The sequence below is a fragment of the Stegostoma tigrinum genome, chromosome 1, assembly GCF_030684315.1.
Source record: "Stegostoma tigrinum isolate sSteTig4 chromosome 1, sSteTig4.hap1, whole genome shotgun sequence".
Classification (NCBI taxonomy): domain Eukaryota; kingdom Metazoa; phylum Chordata; class Chondrichthyes; order Orectolobiformes; family Stegostomatidae; genus Stegostoma; species Stegostoma tigrinum.
This window is the reverse complement of record NC_081354.1, coordinates 37,728,847-37,745,635: the sequence shown is the minus strand read 5'-3', so window position 1 is coordinate 37,745,635 and position 16,789 is coordinate 37,728,847. Positions and strand designations below refer to the sequence as shown.

The window sequence follows — 16,789 nt, the reverse complement described above, 5'->3', positions numbered from 1 at the left end:
GCAGTCCAGTTGCTACACTGTTCACTGTTTACGTCTGTAATGCTGCATAAGACTTAAATTTGCCAGCTTCTTTCTCACTTTGCTGTTTTTAGACTTTAGAACATAGAACATAGAACAGTGCGGCACAGTACAGGCCCTTCGGCCCACGCAGTTGTGCTGACCTATTATGTTACTAAGATCAACCAACCCTGCATACCCTACATTTTACTATTCTCCGTGTGCCTATCCAAGAGTCGTTTAAAAATCACTAAAGTATCTGACTCCACTACCACTGCCGGCAGCATATTCCACATACCTACCACTGGCTGTGTGAAGAACGTACCTCTGACATCTCTCCAATACCTTCCTGCAATCACCTTAAAATTGTGCCCCTTTGTAATAGTCATTTCTGCCCTGGGATAAAGTCTCTGACTATCCGCTCTATCTATGCCTCTCATCAACGTGTAAACCTCGATCAAATCACCTGTCATCCTCCTTTTGTTCCAATGAAAAAAGCCCTAGCTCCCATCTTGTATACTTTTTATCAAGTTACCTCTCATCCTTCTTCGCTCCAATGAAAAAGGCCCTAGCTCCCTCAACCTTTCTTCATAAGACCTCCCTCCAGTCCAGACAGCATTCTGGTAAATGTTCTCTGTACCCTCTCTAAAGTTTCCATATTTTTCCTCTAATGAGGTGACCAGAATTGAACACGATATTCCAATTGTGGTCTAACCAGAGTTTTGTAGAGCTGCACATAACCTCGTGACTCTTAAACTCAATTCCCCTGCCAATGAAAGCCAACACACCATATACCTTCTTTGCCACCATATGAACTTGGGTTGCAACTTTGAGGGATCTACCGACCTGGACTCCAAGATCCCTCTATTCCTCCACACTGCCAAGAATCCTGCCATTAACCATGTATTCTGCATTCAAATTCGACCCTCCAAAATGAATCACTTCATGCTTTTTTGGGTTGAATTCCGTCTGCCACTCCTTTGTCTAGCTCTGCATCCTGTCAACATCCTGTTGCAACCTAAAGCAGCCCTCCACACTGTTGGCAACTCCACCAACCTTTGTGTCATTGGCAAATTTACTAACCCACCCTTCCACTTCCTCAATCAAGTAATTTATAATGATCATAAAGAGCAGAAGTTCCAACACAGATCGCTGCAGCACACCACTGGTCACTGAGCTCCAGTGTGAATACTTTCCATCTACTGCCACCCTCTGTCTTCTATTGGACAGCCAGTTTTATATCCAGACAGCTAAATTTCTCTGAACCTTATGCCTCCTTACTTTCTGAATGAGCGAACCATGTGGAACATTATCAAATGCCTCGCTAAAATCCGTATACACCACATCCACTGCTCTGCTTTTTTCAATGTGTTTTGTCACATTCTCAAAGAATTCAGTAAGGCTTGTGAGGCATGACCTGCCCCTCTCAAAACCATGCTGACTCTTTCTAATCAAACTGTGCTTTTCAAAATAATCATAAATACTATTTGTCAGAATCCTCTCCCAATATTTCTTCTACCACAGAAGTAAGACTGACCGGCCTGTAATTTCCAGGATTATCCCTATTCCCTTTCTTGAGCAAGGAATGGCATTTGCCACCCTTCAATCTCCTGTTCCTACTCCAGTGGACAGTGAGGATGCAAAGATCATTGCCAAAGGGGCAGCAATCTCTTCCCTTGCTTCACATAGAAACCTTGGGTATATCCCATCTGGCCCAAGGGACTTATCTGTCCTCATGTTTTTGAAAATTTCTGGCACATCCATCTTCCTAAAAACAACCTGTTCGAACATATCTGCCTGTTTCATGCTGTCCTCATAAATGTCAACGTCCCTGTCACTGGTGAATAGTGAAGCAAAATATTCATTAAGGACCTTCCCCATCACCTCTGACTCCATGCGCAAGTTCCCACCACTATCCCTGATTGGTCTGACCCTCTTTCTGGCCATCCTCTTGTTCCTCACAGAAGTGTAGAAAGCGTTGGGGTTTTCCGTGATCCTACCCACCAAGGTTTTCTTATACCCCTTTCTAGCTCTCCTAAGTCCATTCTTCAGTTCCTTTCTGGCCAGCTTGTAGACCTTTATAGCCCTGTCTAATTCTTGCTTCCTCAACCTTAAGTAAGCTTCCTTCTTCCTCTTGGCTAGGTCTTCAACATGTCTTGTCATCCAAGGTTCCTTCACTTTACCATCCTTTCCTTGCCTCAGTGGGACAAACCTATCCTGTACCTGTAGCAACTGCTCCCTAAACAAACTTCCACATTTCCATTGTGCATTTCCTTGAAGATCTGATTTCAATTGGTGCTCCGTGGTTCTTGCCCAATAGCATTGTAATTCCACCCCCCCAATTAAATACTTTCCCATACCGTCTGCTCTTGTCCCTCTCCATGACTATTGTAAAGGAAAGTAAGTTGTGACCACTGTCACCAAAATGTTCTCCCACCAGGAGACCTGACACCTGACCTGGTTTGTTGCCAAGCACCAAATCCAATATGGCCTCCCTTCTAGTCGACCTATCTACGTATTGAGTCAGAAATCCTTCCTGGACACACCTGACAAAATCTGCTCCGTCCAAACTATTTTCACTCAGGATGTTCCAGTCTGTATTAGGGAATTTAAAGTCACCCATGGCAACAACCCTACTATTTCTCCACCTTTCCAAAATCTGTCTTCCAATCTGTTTCTCAGTGCCTCTGTTGCTATTGAGGTGTCTATAGAAAATTCCCAATTATAATCACTTTTCAGGTCCTCATTCCGCTTCTTAGCTATGTGATTGGTACCGGTGTGTACCACAACTTCTGACTGCTCTCCCTCCCCCTTAAGAATCCTGAAGACTCAATCCGAGACATTCCTGACTCTGGCACCCGGGAGGCAACATACCATCTGGGAGTCTGGCTCAGTACCACAGAATCTCCTGTCTGTTCCCATAACCAGTGAATCTCCTATCACTATCGCTCTCTTATTCTCCCTGATTCCCTTCTGAGCCACAGAGACAGGCTCAGTGCCAGAGACCTGGCTGCTTTCGTTTTCCCCTGGTAAGTCATTCCCCCCACAACAGTATCCAATGCAGAATACTTATTATTGAGGGGAATGGCCACAGGGGACCTCTGCACTGTCTGCCTATCCCCTTTCCCCCTCCTGACAGTCACCCAGCTACCTTTTTCCTGTTCCTCGGGTGTGACCACCTCCTTATAACTCCTCTGTATCACGCCCTCAGTCTCCTGAATGATCTGAAGTTCATCCAGCTCCAGTTCCAGTTCCCTAACACAGTCTGTGAGGAGCTGGAGTTGGATGCACTTCACGCAGGTGAAGTCAAAAGGGACACCAGTAGTGACCCTTACCTACCACATCCTACAAGAGGAGCATGCAACTGCCCTAGCTTCCGTTCCCTCTACTCTAGATTTCCAGAAGAGTAAAGAAAACAAACCTTACCTTACCTTACTGACCCTCCACACAATCTTTTTATTTGGTTAGAGGAGGAGGAGGGTGGGTGGGAGACACTACATGTGCATTGTTTCAGGTTTAGCCAATGCCCAAATATGTTAGTTCACTTCCCAGCTCATGCTCTCACCACTCCTGACACTGAAAGCAAGAAGGCCGCTGCTTCACAAGGTAAGTTTTTATAAAGAAATGCTTGCCTTCCCCGCTGCCCCCTTACTCGCACTCTCACCACTCCTGATGCTGGAAGCAAGAAGCTTTAGCTACTGTCTTCTGGACTGTTTTCCTATTCCAAGATTGTTGTCAATATCCTGGGATTAACTGAAGTATGGCTGACCACTTGGTGATTTCTTATAACTTGAAGAAGCTATGCATGTGGGTGTACTTTTTACCAATTATCATACCCAACAAGTATGGGAATAACATTGCCCTAAGCTCTAAGTTACAATTTGTCCACTTCACTATTCCTAAAAAGTTGATCATGCTTAATGAACCTGATTGGCTTTGTGCCTACTGGATAGTGTATTCATGAATATTACTTATATGGACTTCTAAAATACATTTGATAATATGCCTCAAAAGAGACTGTAAACTGAAGTTGAAGCTCATGAAATTGAAGGTAAATTACTGATCTAGCTAAGAAATTGACTGAGTGACAATAGAGATTGTAAGTATACTGAGTACTCTAATTGACCGGGTGCCCACTGATATTGGGGCTTCAGTTATTTTCTTTATGACTGAGATAACGGGATAGAAAGTTACATATCTAAGTTAACCAGTGGCATAATGATAGGTGGCATTGTAAGCAATGTAGATGGAAGTAGAAGATTATAAAAAGGACCAATTTGTTAACTGATTGGACACAGTTATGGCTAAATTGAATAACCTGTTGGAAAATAGATTTTGTTGTAAGCAAATATGAGGCCAGTCACTTTTGGGGAAAATGAATTTCTTAAATATGACCAGACTGAGTAAAGTTGGATGACATGGGATTCAGGGTTAGATACAAATGTTGGCTTAATGGCAGGAGACAGAGTAACAGTGGAGGGTTGTTTTTCAGACTGGAGGCCTATGATCCACAGGGATCGGTGCTGAATCCACTTTTGTTTGTCATTATATAAATGATTTAGATAAGAATATAGAAAGCATCGTTAGTAAGTTTGTGGATAACACTGAGATTGGGGGTATAATAGATTGTGAAGAAGGTTATCTAAGATTACCAAGAGACCTTGATAAAATGGGTTAGTGGGCTGAAGAGTGGCAGATAAGAATTCAGTTTGGATAAATGCGAGGTATTGCATTTTGGTGAAATAATTTTGAATACCTTTTTTAAGTCTCCCCTAAATCATTTGGCTCTGTTTCAAAGTGATTATAGAATACTTTTATATCAGGCTGAGAAATTCCTCACTTCCACTAGTCTTACCTGATGCTGGCATTATCTGTACCTCATAATTTTCCATCTGCTGTTACCCGGAGCGCATGATAAAAACATAAGCAGAAATCCATTAACCTTAATTATAACGCTTATAAATCAGGGCTAAGCGGGTGATTCATAGTAAAAGTGAAAAGCATGAAAGAACTGATGGATAGCAATTTACTTGCTCTAATTATGCACTGGAAATGCAAGGAAAATCTACCCTAAGTGTTCTTGAATACTTTGAGAAACAAAACATTTTCCAAAAATGCCTGCATTTTTAATCTCCTCATCTGCAATTCTGTCTCAATGCTCTGTCTACCCAACTATCGTACTTTTTCATACTTCTAATGTACTGCTGTCATAGCAAACAACAGACTCAGAATTATAAGATATCAATCATGCGAGCATTGGCTGAGACAGGGGAAATGAAAAGTTTGTAAGCTCAAAGGGTCTGTTGTGTTTGCAACTTAGAAACTGGGCAGGGGAGATTAGGAAGAAACATAATAGAGGTTTAAAAATTAGGTTTAGAGGTGCTGTTAGAGTGAATTGAGGGTTTTGACATGCAATTTTGTGTCATTGGTAACTCTGAGGCTGACCATCCCTAGATTGTTTTGCATTTTATTGTAAACCTCTTACATTGCATTGCAGATTCAATTTATTTTTCCAAATACGTGCTTAGAATTATTAAAGTGTTTCTCTGCTTTTACATTAACAGTGTTTAACATAATGCTGAAAGTTTCACGCCACAGCAATGCAATTTTCAATTGTATATTTCTGTTTACATTTAATATTGCATTGTATTAAATTCATCAGCACAACATATAATGTACTTAAATTGACAGGTGTACAGTTCATTGCATAAATTGGCAAATCTGCTTGATTAAATATTTTGTAAAGTAATAAATTTCTCCTGACATATTGCGTAGGCTTTGAGCTAATGGGAAATCCATCAGGATACTTTACCAATTTTGAAGAGAAAAAACAGGTGTTTGAGTGGAGAAAATTAATCATGCTTTTAGCGAGAAGATACATAGGTAAGTGCATTAAAAAAGTTAGTAATAAATATTAGCCGTGTAATTTCAGTGTTAACAGCAGATTACTTCATAATTATTATTTGTAAGATAATAACTGTAATTTATAAAATTACATGCTAAATCTGAAGAAAACATTTTTTCTTAAAATTTTCTCACCACTTAACATTTACAAAGTTGTTGCGTTGTTAATTTTGCAAAACCCTCCAGTTTATCCTTCGTTGCTCAGAGATAATTGGCCTCAGCTGACTATAACAACTTAGTTAAAAGATGCATTGAATCAGGCTGCCCGGTCCTGTTCCACCAATTTTCGGGCAAGTGTAGGGTAGAGAAGGCCAGCAATGTACAGTGAATATGCGCTGTCATATTCACATAACTCTTCCCCTCCTTCATTTTCAGAATGAAATGCCAGCTTCCAAATAACAGATTCTTGCTACTTGTATGAAATAGAGCAAGAACTACAGCTTAGCGGGATAACTGAGTATAGCACTATGATGCAAGAAGCTATTCAAGTGGAAGTAGTGAAAAAGAATGTAATCTTGATAGGGCCAGTATAGTCTGGGAATAGATATTATTCTGTGTGGCCACGACTGGGAATTAGGAAGATTATGTCAGCCGCTCAGATTAAAGATATCTCCTTTGGGTGTAAATGAACTTGGAATGCGTCTTCCCACACTGCAGGGATTCTATAAATTATATGACACAGTTTTTGAAATATACATTGGAACTAATGACAAAGGCAGAATTAGAGAAACTGTTCTGAGAGAATTTGCACATAAATTAAAAGGCGTAACCTCATGGATAAAAATCTCTGGCTATCTGGGATAAAGTCAAACAGACTAGAGCATTTTAACTGTGGCTGAAAATGTTATGTAGGAAGGGTTTGCATATTCTCCTTATGTCCCTGAGGGTTTCCACCTGATATTCTGGTTTCTTCCCACAAATTAAAGATGTGCAGTTTGGGTGAACTGGTCATGCCAAGTTCGCCTGTGGTTTCCAGAAATGTGTAGGCTAGGTAAATTAGCAATGGTTAATGCATGGTTACAGGGTTAGGGTGGGAAGCTGGTCTGATAGGGATGCTCTTCGGAGGACTAGTGCAAACTTGTAGGAATTATATGATCAGTGGAAGGGTTTTTAATTTATGGAACGTTGGCAACAGTACTTGGGAAAGGGAGTGTTTTTGTTGAGATGGGCTGCACTTAAAACAAGTTGGAATCAGTATCCTGGCAATTTGTGTATCTAGGGCTGTAAATGGAGCTTTAAAATAAAGTGGTGGGAGAAGTAGTCAAATCAAGGGAGATTTAGAAATCTAAAGAGAAAATTTGAAACAGTAAAACAACATGTAGAGGGGGATCAGAAAGGAGTAAAGAGTTTAACTGTAAGATTTCATCAGCAAATATGATCCGTACAAAAACAGCAATCAAAAAATAAAACCAGAGGGTCTTTATCTGAAGGCACGAAGTATTTATAGAAAGATAGATGAACAGGAGCCATAAGTAGAGATAATGGTTTAGATCTAACAACCATGATCAAGATATAGTTGCAAGATGACTAGGCTTAGAAAATAAATGCTCAGAAGGGAAACACTGGAGAGATTGACTGCCTTGAAAGTGGGTAAACCACCAGGGCCAGATGAATTGTATCCAAGGCTATCGAAGGAAGCCAGGGAGGAATTAGCAGATGCACTTGTGAATCATTTTCAGTTCCTCACTAAGTATTGGCAAGGTACCAGAGGTTTGGAAACCTGAAAACATTATACAATTATTCAAAGAGGAATAAGCAAAATAATTATAGGCCTATCAGACTGACCTTGGTGGTGGGAAAACTACCAGGATCAATAAAAAGGAAAAGAGTGCAGATGTTGAAAATCTCAAATAAAATCAAAAAGTGTTGGAGAAGCTTCATTTGTATGGCAGAATCTGTGGAGAGAGAAACAGAATTTATGTTGTGAGTCAGACACATGTTCTGTGTTCAAAGAGGAGCATTATCAACTCGAAACAATAACTCTGCTTCAGTCATTACACATACTGCCAGACCTGTTTAGATTCTCTGCATTTTCTGATTTTATTCTGAGAATTAATGTTGAGGTATAGTATTAGCATTTAATGGAAAAGCTTAATCAGGTAGCCACCATGGTTTTAAGGGAATGATGTCAACCTAAATTAATTGAATTTTCTGAAGAAGAACCCAGGAGGATTGATGAAGGGCGTTGTCTGCCTGTATTTCAGTAAGGCATTTGAAAAGGTCCCACTTGGAAAACTGTTAAGAAAAATGTAAAACCAGTGAGATACAGGGGCATGTGATGAGTCAAATTCAAAATTGGCTCATAGATATTATTGTGAAAGGAAAATGGTTTCCATTGATGTTTCAATGGAGCCAGTGTTGGATTCTTTGCTGTTTATGGTATATATTAATGATCTAGACTTAAATGTGGGAGAGGTGATTGGAATAATTGCTATTAACTTTTGAAGAGAATTACTTGACTGAAGGGCAATGTCAAAGCTTTGATTGAGAGAGCAGAAAAGTGATAAATGAAATTGAATTTTGCAAGTATGAAGTTATGCATTGAGGAGGGCAAACAAAGATGTTGAGAGATTTTGGAGAAGTGAGAGACCTTGCTGTGCGTGTTCAGAAAGTCCCTGAAAATTGCTGATGAGGCAATATAGAAAGCGTATGCAAGGTATTAAATACAAAAACAGGGATGTAACACTAACTATCTAAGTCACTGGTTAAGTCACAGGTGGAGTTTTGTGTATAGTTCTGATCACTACAACATAGGAAAGAAATAATTGTCTTACACATTCATTCTTACAGTTTCACGGAAGCGCTGTTTTGATAGTAGGTTTTTGAAAGGGGGTAGTGTCCCTACTTAATGTACATTTTAAAAAGTATAATCCATATGTTAGTACAAGATGGTACTCTTAAACAAAAATTAGAAATACGTAGTACAGTATTATAGAAATAGGTAGTGTATAAGGAAATTTCAGAGAGATAAAGAGCAGCAGGCTGTACGGAAATGCTAGTGGAGGAAACTGTTTGATGTCTTGCAATCTATTCAGGTAGTAAGAGACGGTTACAAGCTAATTAATATTATAATTTTTCCGTAGTTTCAATGGAGCTATGGAGGCATGATGGTGGTGATGGCATTACTCTGAGTGGGTTATAGTATTAACACTAATTCAGGGATAGCCTTTGATACAGAAACAGATCTAAATGATGCTTGCAGCATGGGGCTGATAAGAATTGAAAGGTGTAAAGAAACAGTAATGGGTTGGAAGGGATGTTTAGTTTAGTTTATCTTATAAGAGTAAAATGTACTATTAAAAACACAGTTTTATAAATGAATGGAAACGCAGTATAGTAAACATGGAGCACTTGTGAGTGAGCTAATGAAGAGAGTCACAATACACTCTCATGGCTGTTTGGATAGGGTGGCCAGGGAAGACCTGTTTCCCTTTGCAGCGAGATTTGTTACTGGAAGCACAAATTTAGTGTGGTCAGTAGAGGATTAGGGAGGATATGAGTTTAATAGTTGCAGCTTCAGGGATCTACTGATCGGGAAAGCAAATCAAACAGTGACATCAGAGGAAAGTGATGTGTTGATTTGTTTGGGATTTTTAAAAGTGTCATACTTTTTTGTAAGAAAGGATTAACTGAAAAACAGTGGAATAAGTGAAAGTCAGGGTCACATTGTAGTAAAATTAGTATAAGGGAAGTAAGTTAATAGTATTCTTACAAAAGCATAATTAACTGTTTTAAGAAAGACTGTGATTAAGGGGCTGAGGGGATGTCACGGCAGCAGAGTTCACATCCAAGATATGTTGTTTCTGTGTTATGTGGCAAATCAAGGAACCTTTGGTTCTCCATGGTGATGACATACGGGAAGTCTGTCCAGCGCCAACTATTGGCAGACTACATCTCTGAGCTTCAGGTGAATTCACTGGAGCATCTGTGATGCTGAGCATGTCATGAATTGCACTTATGGTGAGGTGGTCACGTTGCATGTGAAGAATGAAAATCCAGAAAGGAGATGGGTGACCGCCAGGCAGAGTAGAGGAAGGCAGTTAGCGTGGGAGTCCTCTGTTGCCACCCTCCCACTTCTAATAGATATACTGTTTAGGATACAGTTGGGAGAGATGATTATGAAGATGAAAGCCATGGGAACCAACTTCCTGGCATCGTGAGGGGTCTGCTACAGAAGAGTGGGGGAAAAGAATGGCAGGACTGTAGTGATATGCGATTCATTAGTAATGGGAACAGACAGGCGTTTCTGCAAATACAAGAGACTTCAAGATGATATGATATCCCTCCCTGTGCCAGGGTCAAGAATGGTGCTGAACAGCTGCAGGACATTCTGAAAGGGGAGAACAAACATTCAGAGATTGCTACCAAATGTACATAACGTCATAGATAGCGAAGGGGGTCCAGCAACAAGAACTTTATGGAGATAGGAAAATGTTTAAAGAACAGGACTGAAAAGGTCGTAGTCTGTGGATTACTAGCCACCGCCTAGCAAGTACAGGAAAATATAGTTAGTTCAGATGAATGTGTGGCAGAAAAGATGATGCAAGAAAGACAGCCTTTGATTTCTGGGACATTGGATCTGTTTTAAGGATGGTGGGACCTTGCAAAAAGATTTGCTCATGCCATTGGGGAGAGTTTAACAACAAAGCAGAGTGGTGAACCAGAGAGAATGTTTCAGCAGGGGGAGACGAACAGCCAAAATTAAGAGATGACAAGTGAGTCAATAGGGTGCAGACAGTATAAGCCATTTAAGTCACAAGGGAGTTTGGCAAGGTCAGTACTTATTTTAATGTAAGGAGTCTGACGAACAAGGCACGTGAATTGAGAGCACAAATTAAAACTTGAAGAGTATCATGTCATTGCTGTCATTGAGACATGGTTGAGAGAGGAGCAGGATTGTCAGCTCAACATTCCAGGACATAGGGTCTTCAGGTGAGACATGGAAGGAGGTTAAAGAGGTAGGGATGTTGTAGTAATGATCAGGGAATCAATTACAGTAGTGAAGAGTGATGACTTCTTAGAAGGCTCATCAAATTAAGTCATTTGGCTAGAATCTAAAAACCAAAAAAAGAGTTATCACATTGATGGCAGTGTACTTTAGGCCCCTGACAGTCTGAGAGAAATAGAAGAGCAGATATGTAGGCAAATTTTAGAGAAGTGTAAAAGTAATAGGATAGTGATAATTTTCCCAACATTAACTGGAGTTGTCATAGTGTGAAAGATTTAGAGGAAGCAGAATTCTGTAAAACGCATCCAGGACAGCTATGTAAGCCTGTACGAAGAAGGCCTTGCAAGAGAAGGGCACAGTTCTGGACTTCATTTTTGATAATGAAGCTAGGCAAGTGGTGAGTTCATTGCTGGAGCATTTTCAGAGAGTGATCATAACTCTTTTAGATACAGGACTGTTATGGAAAAGAATAAGGTGGGATATGGAATCAAATTTCTTAACTGGGGGAAGGACAATTTTAATTAGATCATACATTCAATGAATGAATACAAAAAAAATCATGATTTTCCCAGAGTGGACTGGAGCAGATACTTTTAAGGTAAATTTATGTTAGATTAGTAGGACACGTTCAAGAAGGAAACAGTACAGGGCCAACATGTTCCCATAAAGGTTGGGATCAACAAATCCAATAAACCCCAGATATCAGGAGATATACAAATGAATTAGCTGTATTGTCACATGCTGTTGAATGAGTGCAATGAAAAATTTGCAGCATCGTTTTTTATGGCACCATTTTAGGTATTTGGTACAAAATTGAAAGAATAATAAATAAAAAGTTAAAGAAGTACTTGAATTACAGTCCTTTTCACCCAAGCCTGTGCTAGCTCCTAACCTCCAGACCATACTGGGCAAAGTCTGCAGACCATGCTAGTCCTCAGAACTCCATACGTCACCTCTAATCTGCAAGGGCCTCGCCTTCCTGAAGTGGTCCCCATTCTGGGCCTTGCCTCCCCGAGGTTGCTTCCTCGCAGTGGCCTCCGGTCTGGTACTCACCATCTCCATTTCACTTCAAGTAAATTTAAAAAGTTGCAGGTTTGAAAAGAAACAGTCCAGAAGTGAGGAAGGAAAAAAGAGAAGAAGAAAAAGAATGGCAGAACAGTGGAGGTCCAACTGGAACATTCTACTCTGCCACCATCTTGGAGGACCGACAAGATTGGATAAAGAGAAAAAGGGAGACTTGTGACAGACACAGAGGGCTCAACACACATCTCCTAGAGGAATACAGAATGTGCAAGAGAATCTTAAAAAAGATTCTAAATGAGTCCGTTGTGTTGGTCTTCACAAGTGAGACTGACAATGTGGACATAGAAATCAGGCAGAAGGACTGTGGTGCACTTAAAGAAATTAGCATAGGCTGGGAGGAGGTTCTGGTGTGGTTAGGCAGGCTTAAAAGTAGATGAATCTCCGGAGCTGGATAAAATGTGTTCCAGGCTGTTGAGTGTGACAAGGAAGGAAAGAGCAAGGGTGCTGGCAAAGATTTGCAATGCCTTTCTGCCCACAGGAGAGATGCCAGAGAACTGGAGGATAACCAATTTGGTACCATCACTTAATAAGGGAGAAAGGGATCAACGAGGAAACTTCAGGCCAGTCAGTCTAACCTTGGTGGTGAGGAAATTAAAGGAAGCAATTCTGAGGGACAAAATTAATCTGTAGTTGGAGAAGTAGGGATTAATCAAGAACAATCAACATAATTTTGCTCAAGTGAGGTCATGTCTGATCAAACATAATTAAATTTTTCGAAGAGGTGACCAGGTGTGTAGATGAAAGCAATGCATTTGATCTAGTCTACTTGGACTTTAGCTAGACTTTTAATAAGGTTCCGCTCGGAAGACTGATAACAATAGTAAGAGCATTTGAGATCCAAAGAAATTTAATTAATTGATCTAGAATTAGCTGAGTGGCAGGAAGCAGAGGATGATGTTCAAGGGTTGTCTGTTTTTGTGATTGGAAGCCTGTGTCCAGTGCAGTTCTGCATGCATCAGTTTTGAGCCACTTGATGCATGTGGTATATAAAATGATTTAGACTTGAATATAGGACGGTTGATCGTTAACTTAAAAGATGATATGAGAAATGGTGTAGTGGTAATTAGTGAAAGAGGGAAGCCTTAGATTACAGGGTCGGCTGGTTAGATGAAAGTGGAACTCAACTTGAATCAGTATGAGGTAATGCTCTTGGGCAAGACACACAAAACAAAGGAATACACGATGATTAGTAGGACCCAGGGAAGCAGTGAAGATCAGTGGGACCTTGGTGTGCTTGCCCATCAATCATTTAAAGTAGCAAGACAGGTTGATAAAGTGATTGAGAAGGCATTTGGGATTCTTGCCCTTATTAGCTGAAGCAAAGAGTTTAAAAGCAGGGAGATATTGCTGGAACTATATAAAACATTTGTTAGGCTGCCCCGAAGAGTATTGTGAGCAGTTCTGAAATTCACACTTTGGGGGCTGTGAGTGCACTGGGGAGGATGCAGAGGAGTCTTGCCAGGATGTTGCTTGGACTGGCGAGTTCTACTTCTGAAGACAGATTGGATAGGCTAGCGTTGTTTCCCTTGAAGCAGAGGAGACTGAGAGGGGACATGATTGAGATGTATAAAATTATGAGGGGAAGATAGAAGGAACTGCTCTGTTTGGTGGAGGGTTCAGTGAGCTAGGGGCATATATTTAAGGAGCAAGAGGTTTAGAGGGAATGTGAGGAAATCTTTTTTCGCCCAGAGGTTGGGAATCTGAAGCTCACTGCTAATAAAGGTTGTTGAGCTAGAAACCCTGATAGCATTTATCAAGTAGATGTATGCTTATGACGCCAAGACATGCATACAAAGCTATTTGCCAAGTGCTGGAAAATGGGATTAGAATAGTTAGGCATTTGTTTCTGATCAGTACAGACTTGATGGGCCAAAGCGCCTTTTCTGTGCAATAGACCTCCATGACATTAGGGAAAACCAGTTTCATCCAGAAGGTAATAAAATGTGAGGCTGGATGAACGCAGCAGGCCAAGCAGCATCTCAGGAGCACAAAAGCTGACGTTTCGGGCCTAGACCCTTCATCAGAGAGGGGGATGGGGAAAGGGAACTGGAATAAATAGGGAGAGAGGGGGAGGCGGACTGAAGATGGAGAGTAAAGAAGATAGGTGGAGAGAGTATAAGTGGGGAGGTAAGGAGGGGATAGGTCAGTCCAGGGAAGATGGACAGGTCAAGGAGGTGGGATGAGGTTAGTAGGTAGATGGGGGTGCGGCTTGGGGTGGGAGGAAGGGATGGGTGAGAGGAAGAACCAGTTAGGGAGGCAGAGACAAGTTGGACTGGTTTTGGGATGCAGTGGGTGGGGGGGAAGAGCTGGGCAACCTGCAGGAACAGCAACTCATATTCCGCCTGGGAACCCTGCAGCCTAATGGTATCAATGTGGACTTCACCAGTTTCAAAATCTCCCCTTCCCCTACTGCATCCCTAAGCCAGCCCAGTTCGTCCCCTCCCCCTACTGCACCACACAACCAGCCCAGCTCTTCCCCCCCCACCCACTGCATCCCAAAACTGTCTCTGCCTCCCTAACCGGTTCTTCTTCTCACCCATCCCTTCCTGCCACCCCAAGCCGCACCCCCATCTACCTACTAACCTCATCCCACCTCCTTGACCTGTCCGTCTTCCCTGAACTGACCTATCCCCTCCTTACCTCCCCACCTATACTCTCTCCACCTATCTTCTTTACTCTCCATCTTCGGTCCGCCTCCCCCTCTCTCCCTATTTATTCCAGTTCCCTCTCCCCATCCCCCTCTCTGATGAAGGGTCTAGGCCCGAAACGTCAGCTTTTGTGCTCCTGAGATGCTGCTTGGCCTGCTGTGTTCATCCAGCCTCACATTTTATTATCTTGGAATTCTCCAGCATCTGCAGTTCCCATTATCTCTCATCCAGAAGGTGTCTGTCTGGAATTCACTGGTGGTTGAGGTGGAAACCCTGAACTCTTAAAGTTAAAAGGAATCTAGATATACAGTTGAAATGCTGTGAACAAAAGGCTATGGACCAGTTTTTGGAAAGTGAGATTAGAATGGGCAGCTCAGATATAAAGGATTGAATGAACTGTTTTGCTGTAACCTATCTATGGTTCCATTATACAACATTTCAAAAAGGTAGCCGAAATAGAAATGAAGAAGGAATCACTACTGAGAGTCGAGGATCACATCAGGGTGGAGGTTCTTGAATAACAAAATGAATCATCACAACCATTATGGTTAGAGATTAGGAATAGCAAAGTTCAGAAATCAGTGATGGAAGTTGCTTATGGGCCACTTCTAATTGCAATAGTGCTGAACAAAATATTGTGCAAGAGAAAGTTTGGAACAAGAGCATTATAATAATCTTGGGATGAATTTAACTCTTTATATTGACTAGACAAATCAAATTGGAAAAATTTATTGGAAAATAAGTTTTTAGAGCACTGCTGAGGCAGAATTTTTGGAATGATATGTTTTGGAACCAGGTAAGGTTGTTTATGATGTAGTATTGTGAAATAAACCTTATTTAATTAATAATAGACAATAGACAATAGGTGCAGGAGTAGGCCATTTGGCCCTTCGGGCCAGCACCACCATTCATTATGATCATGGCTGATCATCCACAATCAGTATCCTGTTCCTGCCTTATCCCCATAACCCTTGATTCGACTATCTTTTAGAGCTCTCTCTATCCCTTTCTAGAAACTATCCAGAGACTTGGCCTCCACTGCCTTCTGGGGTAGAGCATTCCATATACCCACCACTCTCTGGGTGAAGAAGTTTCTCCTCAACTCTGTTCTAAATGGCCTACCTCTTATTTTTAAATTGTGTCCTCTGGTTCTGGACTCCCCCATCAACGGAAACATCCTTCCTGCCTCCAGATTGTCCAATCCCTTAATAATCTTGTACATCTCAATCAGATCCCCTCTCATCCTCCTAAACTCAAGTGTATACAAGCCCAGTCGCTCCAATCTTTCAACATATGATAGTCCCGCCATTCCGGGATTTGACCTCTTGAACCTACCCTGCACTCCCCTAATAGCCAGAATGTCTTTCCTCAAATTTGGAGACCAAAACTGCACACAGTACTCCAGGTGCTGGGCCTTGTACAGCTGCAGAAGGACCTCTTTCCTCCAATACTCAATTCGTCTTGTTATGAAGGCCAGCGTGCCATTAGCTTTCTTCACTGCCTGCTGTACCTGCATGCTTGCTTTCATTGACTGATGTACAAGAACACCCAGATCTCATTGAACTTCCCCTTTTACCGAACTTGACTCCATTTAGATAGTAATCTGCCTTCCTGTTCTTGCCACCAAAGTGGATAACCACACATTTATTCACATTAAACTGCATCTGCCATGCATCCGTCCACTCACCTAGCCTGTCCAAGTCACCCTGTACTCTCATAACATCTTCCTCACATTTCACCCTGCCACCCAGCTTTGTGTCATCAGCAAATTTGCTAATATTACTTTTAATGCCTTCATCTATATCATTAATGTATATTGTAAATAGCTGCGGTCCCAGCACTGAACCTTGTGGAACTCCACTGGTCACTGCCTGCCATTCCGAAAGGGACCCGTTTATCACTACTCTTTGCTTCCTGTCAGCCAGCTAATTTTTAATCCAAGCCAATATTTTGCCCCCAATACCATGTGCCCTAATTCTGCTCACTAATCTCCTATGTGGGACTTTATCAAAGGCTTTCTGAAAGTCCAGATATACTACATCCACTGGCTCTCCCTTGCCCATCTTCATAGTTATATCCTCAAAAAATTCCAAAAGATTAGTCAAGCACGATTTCCCCTTCATAAATCCATGCTGACTCTGACCTATCCTGTTACTGCTATCCGAATAATTCATAATTCACTCCAACATCTTTCCCACCACTGATGTCA

The 16,789-nt window shown here is 41.4% G+C and overlaps 1 protein-coding gene across 5 annotated transcripts in view; it reads left to right on the top strand.

Moving 5' to 3' along the window:
- idua (alpha-L-iduronidase) overlaps positions 1–16,789 on the top strand; it is a 254,145-nt gene that overhangs the window by 99,706 nt on the left and 137,650 nt on the right. For all 5 annotated transcript variants that reach the window (XM_048521540.2, XM_048521453.2, XM_048521369.2 and 2 more), the window contains one exon: positions 5,773–5,880. In XM_048521540.2, coding sequence (XP_048377497.1) covers positions 5,773–5,880 — 108 coding nt within the window. The remainder of the gene's footprint in view (positions 1–5,772; positions 5,881–16,789) is intronic.